General features: G+C 40.2%; 1 protein-coding gene across 1 annotated transcript in view; it reads left to right on the top strand.

Annotated features, from left to right (window-relative positions):
- Rad50 (RAD50 double strand break repair protein) overlaps nucleotides 1-10,919 on the top strand; it is a 55,044-nt gene that overhangs the window by 30,000 nt on the left and 14,125 nt on the right. Inside the window, exons 18-21 of the mRNA XM_031352042.1 lie at nucleotides 483-575; nucleotides 658-771; nucleotides 6,011-6,138; nucleotides 7,911-8,135. Of these exons, the coding sequence (XP_031207902.1) occupies nucleotides 483-575; nucleotides 658-771; nucleotides 6,011-6,138; nucleotides 7,911-8,135 (560 nt within the window). The remainder of the gene's footprint in view (nucleotides 1-482; nucleotides 576-657; nucleotides 772-6,010; nucleotides 6,139-7,910; nucleotides 8,136-10,919) is intronic.

The following is a 10,919-nucleotide window of genomic DNA, read 5'->3' as shown; positions in this document are numbered from 1 at the left end:
AGGCTAGCCTTGAACTCAGAAATCCACCTGCCTCTGCCTCCTAAGTGCTGGGATTAAAGGCATGCACCACCGCTGCCCGGCTATAACAACTGCCCGGCTTTTTATTCACTGAGCTATCGCAAATTTTTGAAGTTAACAAGTTCTTAAGTATAGCTGGCTGTCCTGGAACTCTTTCTGGAGACCAGGCTGGCCTCCAACACACAGAAGTCCACCTGCCTCTGCCTCCAAGTGCTTGGATTAAAGGTGTGTGCCATCACTACCCAGCCATTGTTTGTTTTCTTGAGGCAGTTTCACTCTGTAGCTCTGACTGCCTTGGAACTTGATGTTAGACCAGGCTGGCCTTGGAGTCATGGTGATCCTCCTGTTTCAGCCTCCCTCCCAAGTACTAATTCCAGGCATATACTACCATGCCCAGCTCATCAAGTGTGAATGCTTTTGTTTCTGTGTGTATGTGTTTCAATTTTATAAATGTTTTCCCACAGATCAATGATATCAAAGAGAAAGTTAAAAATATTCATGGTTACATGAAAGACATAGAGAATTATATTCAAGATGGAAAAGATGACTATAAGAAGGTAATTAAAACAAAATTAATATTTCTTTGTTTTTATTTCATGTACTTAATGATTTTTAATTTTACATATTTTTTTTTTTTAGCAAAAAGAAACTGAACTTAATCAAGTTGTTGTTCAACTAAATGAATGTGACAAACACAAAGAAAAGATAAATAAAGAAATGGGAACCATGAGGCAAGATATTGATACCCAGAAGGTAGGCTTGCTGTCAGCATGGTCTGCAGTACAGAAGACGCACTGGACAAAAGGCCAGGAGCGAAGGACTCGGGTGGTAAAAGTTCAAACACAAAAGACACGGTGATGGGAGCACATGCTTGTAATCCCAAGCACTCAGAAGGCAGAGGCAGGGGCAGCTCTTAGTTCAAGGCCAGCCTGGTCTACATATTGAGTTCCAGGCCAGCTGGGCTACTTACAGTATCCCCTTTTTAAAATAAGTTTATTTTTTTTTATTTTTTTTTTTTTTGGTTTTTCGAGACAGGGTTTCTCTGTATAGCCCTGGCTGTCCTGGAACTCACTCTGTAGACCAGGCTGGCCTCGAACTCAGAAATCCGCCTGCCTCTGCCTCCCAAGTGCTGGGATTAAAGGCGTGCGCCACCACCGCCCGGCTTAAAATAAGTTTAAAGATAAACAAACTAAGTACCTCGCTCCTCGTCCTCCCACTCTCCTTCCTAGATGTTGTTTCTATTAGATTCTTGTTTAATCTTGAAGAAATGTTTTACGTCTGTGTTAACAGATACACACAGATAAATATGTTTATATTTGCTTATATACTTAAGTTTATATATATATATATATGTATATATATATCTTACATTTGTATTATTTTCTGTCTTTTTAATTAATGTATTTTGATCTTACATATTAACTTATAGGCTTTTTTTTAAGACAGGTCTCATTATGTAAGCTAGGCATAAGACTAAGTTCCAGTATATCCTTAAAAGTTATATACAAGGAAAATAAAATGTTAAGTCATTTTGGAGTTGGTATGTGTATTATTTTCTCTATTAATAAAATTAATGTCTATAGTATAGTTAAAATTAGATTGAGACATTATCTTTTCCAGACTCATGCCTTTAATCCCAGCAGTTAGATTTATAGTTTAGCCTGGTCTACAGATTGAGTTCCAGGTCAGTGGGGCCTACACAGAGAAACCCTGTCTCAAAAAGCTAAAAAAGAAGTTAAGTTGACATGTTATCTTCAACATGCCTTAGGCAGGCTTGGTAGTTTGTGTCTTTGAAACAACATCCTTTTTTTGTTTGTTTTGTTTTTCAAGACAGAGCTCTGTGTAACCCTGGTCATGATGTAGATCAGAACTCACAGAGATCCTCTGCCTCTGCCTCCCAGTGCTGGGATTAAAAGTGTGTGCCACCACTGTCCAGTGTGCTCGTATTGTCTTAAGTCAAATTGGATGTTTGCTTTATTTAATTTGTTATACATGAGAGTTAAATTTTATTTGAAGATCTGAGGATATAGTTTATTGTTAAATATTTGCCTTTTGAGGGCTAGGTAGAGCAGCTTTCTACCTGGGATCTGGCTGGGTATCACCAGCTATTTTTATTGTTTCTTTGAGACAGGGTCTCGCCGCAGTGCAGGCTGACCTGTAACTAGTGCTGCTGAGAACTCCTAACTTGAACTCCTGACCATCCTGTTTTCACCTCCCCAATTCTGGGATTACAGGCATGTGCAACCATGTCCAGGCATTTCGCATGTGAAATATCAGTACAAGGACAATTGGCCTGACCTCATGCATATATCTGGGCTGTCAGCTTGTAGTGTGAGCAGGCACCTTTCAATGGGCTGGAAGCCAGGAGAGGAAAGAAAAGAATTTCTTTGATGACTTTTTAGCTAAAATGCATTCTTTTTGGAGATTTATCTTATTGTGTATTTATATGAATGTGTGTAAGAATGTCCATGCCTGCAGGGACCACATGAGGGCATCAGATTCACTGGGACTGGAGGTATAGGTGATTGTGAGCTACCAGCAGCAGGGACCACATGAGGGCATCAGATTCGCTGGGACTGGAGTTACAGTGATTGTGAGCTACCAGCATGGGTGCCAGGAACCAAACTCCATCCTCTGCAAGAGCAGCCAGTGCTCTCACTGATGAGCTGTCTTTCTAGCCTTGTGGGACGCTGTTCTTGCTCTTGGACATCAGACCTCTTGGGCTGGAGAAGTAGCTCAGTTGGTAGGGTCTCACCTAGCATGTAGGAGGCCTTAGATTTGATCACTAGCACTGCATAAACTGTGCACATGTGTGTTACACATGCAGTGTCAAACATTGGAATCCCAACACTAGGATAGTCGAGGCAGGAGGAATAAAAACATCCAGGACTTAGACCATTGCCCCTCAGGTTCTTGGGCTTAATACTCAGCTGTGTTTCTGGCATCCTGGAATCGTTGAGTTTGTCCACACCTTGTTGTGAGCTTCCTTATCCCCTGTAATTGTGTGAGTCAATTGTCCTAATGATTTTCCCCTTACATATCTGTATGCTATTGGCTCTGTCTCTGGAAGTCGAAAGTAGCAAATTGGTATGCATTACTGTATCAGCTGAGCTCTGTGGCTGGAAACTCTCTTGCTATGTGCTTGTTTAAGTCATGTTTTGTCCTAAAATGTGCCTAGCACTGTTTGAGTTTCTGTGCTGATTTCCTCTGATAATGAACAGCGCTGTGGAAGTGTAAGTCAAGTAAAACCTTTCCTCTCCAAAAAAAAAGTTTCATCCTAAAGAAGTAATTTGAAGTCTACTCTGCCTCCCTCCTTTCAGGGAAGGAGTATATGTGAAGGGAAAGTAGAGATTATCTGACTTACCCAAGGTCATAAAATTATAATAAGTTCACCCTATTTTGTCAAGTTTCGAATACAGTATGAAACAGCACTGGTGAAAGCCAAGCAGTGGGGCGCGGGGCAGAGACGGGCAGTGTTGATGAACTTTAAGTGCTAACCTATTTTCCTTTCATTATATTATTCTTTATATTTCTAAATTTGCTGATAGAATTCCCACTGCTTCTAATATAAAGGAAAATTGGATGCCAAAGGTTTTTATAAGCACTTACTAAGCCAAGCACTGTCCTGCCTTACTTAACCTTCACAATGTTAACTTTACAGTAGGTGGCATTATCACCATATTCCATGCAAGCTGATACTTAGAGAATTTAAATTAGTTTGCCTAAAATTATCTAGTTTAAAACTGAGAACATCACCTGACTTCACAAGCTGTTGCTTTTTACCTACTGTGCTTTCCAATTAAAGTAAGAACAGAAACTAACTTTTTTAAAAGAAAGTCCTGAGGACTATGTGCGGCCAAATTAGGAATGTTCCATGACAATCAGTCTTTTTTCTTTTCTTTTTTTTCTCTTTTTAGAGATTTATTTATTGTTATATGTAAGTATAATGTAGCTGTCTTCAGACACACCAGAAAAGGGCATCAGATCTCATTACTAATGGTTGTGAGCCACCATGTGGCTGCTGGGATTTGAACTCACGATCTTTGGAAGAACAGTTGGTGCTCTTACCTGCTGAGCCATCTCACCAGCCCGACAATCAGTCTTAACTGCAGTGTGATAGCACTCTATAATTAGCTTTTACGTAGTCACAAAAGTTAATTCAAATATTAGATCATACCAGATAAAAGCAAACTTTCCATTTTCCTAATAAGGAAAAACTATAAGCTAGGTTCTCCATGGCAAGGCTTCAGAGAGCACAGCTGCCTGCAGTGTGTCTTGGGTTGCCTCAGCCACTGAACACTTACAACCATGCTTTCAAGAATTTGCATAATGGTGATTTAACTTTTTTTATTTCTTGAGAGTCTCACTGTGTAGACCAGACCTGCCTTGACCTCAGATTGTCCTGCCTCTGCTTCCTGAGTGCTAGGGCTAAAGGCATGCACCACTACACTCAGCCTTACCATACTTACTGATAATTTTTCAGAAATCTGAAGATAGTGGTTCTCAGGAGTACAGTTGGATATAAACCTTCAGCCAGTGTGAGGGGAACCCTGTATCTCCTCTCCTAGCACCCAGGTCCTTCACTGTTGGAATCAAGTACAGTCAAAGCTCTGCTCTTCCCTCTGCTCCCACACCACTGAGTTTCTACAAGTTTTCCCTACCAATGTCAGCTTCTAAATTGTCTCTTAATATTTTTCTCTTGTAATTCATTATAATCACCAGGAAAGCTATCCAAGTAGTTGTTTATCACTCTTGCCAAGTAATTGAGTATCTTTTTTCTTTTCTGTCTTTGTTTGAGACAAAGTTTCTCTGTGTGACAGCCCTAGCTGTCCAGGTTTGGCTTCTAACTCACAGAGATTCTCCTGTCTCCACCGCCTGAATGCTAAAATTAAGGCATGCACCACTATGCTTGGCTTGAATGTCTTTTTAAGGATTAAGACCACTTAGAATCAGCAGCCAGTTTTTTAATATTCTAGGTCAACTGGCAGAATAATCTTAAATGCACAGCCATGTGTAACTTCCCATTCCTTTGTGGGATTTATTGGTAGAGTTTCCTTCATCTGGAGGATTAGGCATTAGCAATGCTTCAGATCCTATAGTTCTTTGCATTTTCTAGTGATTACATAGACTCTACTAGTTGAACATCCCTAACCCAAAAATCTGAAATGCTATCAAACCCATTGTGTGGATTTTGGATATTCAGAGTAGGGCCACTCAACTTGTATTTGTCATCCTGAGGACAGAGATTGTATCTGATGTACTCTAAAGGATCGAATAGTCTGGGCACATGTAGGAGATGAAAAGACTAGGGAATAAAGTGGGGGAGACTTTAGTTTGTAGTGATCTCAAGATTTGTTAAAAATTTGTTTTTAACTAATAAAAAAAAAAACAAATATTATACATGTTAATGGAGTTGCTCTTCAGATCAGCAGGCTATGTATCAGGAGTTCTGGGAAAGATGATCTACTAGGCTGTAGATATGAAATATAATGTCTGGGCTGGGTGTGATGATAACATAATTTTAATCCCAGCAGGCTGAGGCAAGTGGATCTCTGTGAGTTCCAAGGCCAGCCAGGACTTCAAAGGGAGACCCTTTCTTTAAAATATATAATAATTAAAAATAACATGATTAATCTTTCCATTTTAGATAATTATTTTGTGTATATATAAAATGATCACATTTAATGACTACCAAATGTATCAATGTTTTGAAGTAAATATACAAAATATATGCTCTACTCATTTATTAAGAGGCCTATCCCCTGCCAAAGAAGAGACCTTACCTCTTAGACAGGAAAGTGCAGGGCAAGCTGCTCTGTCCTTCCTGTCCCTTCTATCCCGCTGGCTGAGTCTCCCTCTGGTCAGTTTAGCACGACTCTAAGGAAGGCGACGCTCTCGCTAGCTGTCTGCATGTGCCTGTTAGTGGCTTGTTAAGGAGATCATGTCAATAGCTTGTTTATTTTTGTTAACTGATAACAATATTTATGTCTAGATACAGGAAAGGTGGCTACAGGATAACCTTACCCTAAGAAAAAGGAGAGAGGAATTAAAAGAAGTGGAAGAAGAACGAAAACAACATTTGAAGGAGATGGGACAAATGCAAGTTTTACAAATGAAAAAGTATGTTTTCGTAAATAGTGTTTGTTGTTTATTTTTGAGGTCACCTTGTACACCCTGGGCTGGCCCCAAATTCATAGTGCTCCGGCCTCCACCACTTGAGGGTTGGAATTACAGGCATGATGACTGCACCCAACATAAAATAGTGTTTCAGTCATGGCTCTTACTATTATAATATAATGAACCAGGAGCTGGAGCAATGGCTCAGTGAATAAGAATAATGGCTGTTTTTCCAGAGTGCCTAGGTTGGATTCCTAGTGCCTAGTTTTCTGCAATGATGTGTTCTCCCAGATCCTTTTCTCCCAATATTATTTTCTTTCTCTCTCTTTCTTTTTGCTTTTGTTTTATTTTATGAGTATTTTGCCTACATGTATGTGTGTGTACCACATTCATGTAGTGCATGTAGAAGCAAGAAGACAGTGTTGGATCCCCTGGAATTGGCTTTAAGTGATTGTAAGCCACAATGTGGGATTGTGGGAATTGAACCAGGGTTCTCTAGAGGAGCAGCCAACACTCTTAACTGCTGAGTCATCTCTCCAGACCAAGCTAGATTTTTTTTGTTTTGTTTTGTTTTGTTTTTTGAGACAGGGTTTCTCTGTATAGCCCTGGCTGTCCTGGAACTCACTCTGTAGACCAGGCTGGCCTCGAACTCAGAAATCCTCTGCCTCCCAAGTGCTGGGATTAAAGGCGTGAGCCACCACTGCCTGACCCAAACTAGATTTTTTTTTTTTAAAAAATAATTACTTCTATGATTAAATTTCAGCTATTTTTTAAGACAAGATCTCCCTGGGTAGCGTCCTAAGTGCTGGGATCAAAGGTATGCACCACCACACCTGGCTGAACATGCTTCAGACTGCTTCCTACATCTGTTCCTTAACAGACTTTTCACTACTAGGAAATGGCAGAAGTATCAACTAAATAGATAATCAGGTCAACTATATAATAATTCCCTAAACTTGTGAGCAATGTCTAGCACATAACAAAAGGGACTTATGAAGTAGTTGATAAATAAATAAACATTTTTAAGGCATGTATTGAAGTCTGTATAATATGTGAGGGTACCAAAATTTTCTTTTTTAAAAGATTTATCTATTATTATATATAGGTACAGTGTAGCTGACTTCAGACAAACCAGAAGAGGGCGTCAGATCTCATTATGGGTAGTTGTGAACCACCATGTGGTTGCTGGGATTTGATCTCAGGACCTTCAGAAGAGCAGTCAGTGCTTTTACTCTCTGAGCTATCTTGCCAGCCCCAATATTTTACTTCTTTTGGGGCAGATTTATGATTTTTAGACTTTTGCAACAGAAACAAAAATTTTAATGAATATTACTATATAGAATGTAATTTATTACAGATAAAACTATACTATGTCTTTGACATTTGTAAATAAAACCGATTGAAACCTATTATCCAGTAACTTCTCATTGTTGGCAGTTGGTAGTTGTTCTTAGTTCTAAGTGTGTGACTTAGCGTGTGACTTAGCGTGTGACTTAGTTGTATGAGTCCCCAGCAGTCCTTTACCTTGTCAGTGCCTACAGGCCAGGGCTTTTGTGGTGCTCCTGTGTTATGAGAGTTATTTGGTGTACATAAATTTGCTTCTCAGAAACTTAAATCCTGCAGAAGTTTGGAAGGAAGAGAATTAGCTCAAAGTCTTTGGAAACAAGGAGAGCTGCTGTCCTGTGCTTATCATGAGGAGACTGGTACCTGTCTGAAGGAACTTTCTGCTTAGGTTGCCAAAGAGCTAAACAGTGGTCCTCTCTAATCTTTCCTAGTGAGCATCAGAAGTTGGAAGAGAAGATAGACACTATAAAGAGAAATCACAGTTTGGCATTGGGGCGACAGAAAGGCTATGAAGAAGAAATTCTTCACTTTAAGAAGGAGCTCCGAGAACCTCAGTTTCGGGATGCTGAGGAAAAGTATAGAGAAATGATGATTGTCATGAGGACCACAGAGCTGGTGAATAAGGACCTGGACATCTACTACAAGACTCTTGACCAGTAAGTACTTGGGTTTTGTTTTCTGCAGTGGTAGCAGCTAGCACACTGTGGTCAGCTTTTTTCCCATTTTTTGTCTCTTTAAGTATATGACATTTTATATATACTATGGAATGAAAAAAATACTTGCATGTTGCATGTATGCTTACACGATAAAGCATACCTGCCCTAACTAGTCTAAGAACTACTGGCTGGCTGAGCCATCTCTCCAGCCCAGATTGGTTTTCTAAAATGATTTTACTAGCCCAGTATTGTGGCTCGGTGCCTGTCATCCCAGCAGGTGAATTGCTGTGAGTTTATTGTAATGAGTTTAAAGTAAGAAACAGCTGTGGCCTTCATGTACAGTCCTTTGATTCTTATTTATTTTTAAGAATGAGTATTGGGGCTGGAGAAATGGCCCAGTGGTAAAGAGCACTGACTGCTCTTCTAGAGGTCCTGAGTTCAATTCTCAGCAACCACATGGAGGCTCACAACCATCTGTAATGAGATCTGATGCCCTCTTCTGGTGTGTCTGAAGGGAGGGATAGTGTATTCACACACATATATAAAATAGATAAATCTTAAAAATGAAAAAAAAAAAGAATAGAGTATTTTTGTAGCTTGGCCTTTAATCCTAGCATTTAGAAGGCTGAGGCAGGTGGATCTCTGAGTTTGAGGCCAGCATGGTCTATAAAGTGAGTTTCCAGACAGCCAAGGCTACACAGAGAAGAAACTCTTATCTTGAAACTCCCTCTTCCCGGAAAACAGAATAGTATTTTTAAATTATTGATTTTATTAACTTGTCAATTATAAATATATTAATGGAGTCAGTAAGATATTTCCACGTATGCATACAATAGGCACGGAGTAGATATCACCACCCCCTTCTCTACTTATGAATGTTTTATTTTCAGAATTTGGTGGGGAGAAGATCTCACCATGTAATCCTGGATAGCCTGGAACTTTGATACATAGACCAGGCTGGTCTCAAATTCACAAGAGATCTGCCTGCCTCTGCCTCCCAAGGTCTGGGATTAAATGCATGTGTGTCACCATCCCTCAGCCTTTTTGGGACATTTTTTAAGCTATGTATATTGGGAACGTGTAATACTTTGGATAGTATGGTAAATATATTTCTTGATAGGTTTCAGAGTTTTATGGTTTTTAAACTTCAAAAAAGTATGTTGCTTTTGTATGCTTGTGAGACGGGTGTGTGTGTGTGTGTGTGTGTGTGTGTGTGTGTGTACGTGCCATGGCACCTCTGTGGAGGTCAGAGAACAGCTTTGTGAGTTGGTTACCACCTGTCTCTGCATGGGTTCCAGTGGTTGAGTAAAAGTCATCAGGCTTGCCTGGGGAAGGAAGGGCATTTCCACAGAGGAACGTGAGGTATCACACTGAGTAAGCAAGGAGGAGCTGGGAGCTCTCTGGAGCCAGCCAGGAGTGGGCTGAGGTGAGCAGATGCAGGGGTGCTTTCCAGAAATTTAGCGCGCTTAGGAGCACTGCCGCACTGCTCAGTGAGGTGTCTTATCTGCTAATCAGATACATTCGTATAAATAAGAAGAAAAATAGCAGTAAAATTTCCTTCAAATTGAGTTTGTGGGGTATGTCCTGTGAACAGTAATGTCTTAAGATTCATATGTGATCCCTAAATTTGCCTTTTCTCCTTGCCACAAAAAATGGTCTAAAATTTCCCTCATTGTTTGTCATCTTAGAGTAAAGCACACTGTCAGTGCCACTGTTGCACAGCAGTCTATTTAAGGTAACACAGGAAGTTAACAGTGCATTTGCGAGAAGAGCTGATTAGCATCTGTTATTAGTAATCATCTAAAGAAAGCCGTAAGCAGAAGCATTGGCAGAAGCACTGGCTGAGCATGGACCGACCAGGCTTAGGATGCCCGACCCTAGACACAGAGCTACAGCTTAGACAAAACTGGAATATGTCACTTGCCCAGATGTGAAACATGTGTTACATCATACTGCCTCTGAGACTTGGGAAACATGCAAGCCCCACAACTTTGTATCTGAGGTAACCAGATCTCTGCCTGGTTGTTGAAAGCCTGGGTCCCTGCCTTAAAGGGGAGCTCTGGTAGAGAACTTTATTCAAAACTCATCCTGTGCTGGCGACAGATGTATTATAGGTTTTTTCTGTTTTTTTGTTTTTGTTTTTTTTTTTTAAGATGTATTTATTATATGTAAGTACACTGTAGCTGTCTTCAGATGCACCAGAAGAGGGCGTCAGATCTTATTACGGATGGTTGTGAGCCACCATGTGGTTGCTGGGATCCGAACTCAGGACCTTCGGTAAAGCAGTCAGTGCTCTTACCTGCTGAGCCATCTCACCAGCCCCCAAGTCTTTTTTTTTTTTTTTTAAGTCTTTTCTTTTTTAAAGATGTATTTATTATATGTAATTATACTGTAGCTGTCTTCAGACTCTCCAGAAGAGAGAGTCAGGTCTCATTAAGGATGGTTGTGAGCCACCATGTGGTTCCTGGAATTTGAACTCATGACCTTTGGAAGAGCAGCCAGTGCTCTTAACCACTGAGCCATCTCTCCAACCCCTGCATTATAGTTTTAATATGGTAGCATCCTGTAGGAGATTGACTAAAGTCATAATAGTTTTAACTTGGGGAAAAAAGTCAGTTAAATTTGGATTAAGGATTAAGGATTCTAAGTTCACAAGAAGAAATCCTAATTTGTTTAGAGCGTGGTACTATTTCTTTGGGCAGGAGGACTTCTGCTGACCCAAATATAAGGAGTCAGAAAGTTCTCCTGGTACTGAGTTCTGGGGCAGTAGGAACATTTAAAAAG

The sequence above is a fragment of the Mastomys coucha genome, unplaced genomic scaffold (assembly GCF_008632895.1).
Source record: "Mastomys coucha isolate ucsf_1 unplaced genomic scaffold, UCSF_Mcou_1 pScaffold5, whole genome shotgun sequence".
Classification (NCBI taxonomy): domain Eukaryota; kingdom Metazoa; phylum Chordata; class Mammalia; order Rodentia; family Muridae; genus Mastomys; species Mastomys coucha.
This window is presented reverse-complemented; position numbering and strand designations above follow the sequence as displayed.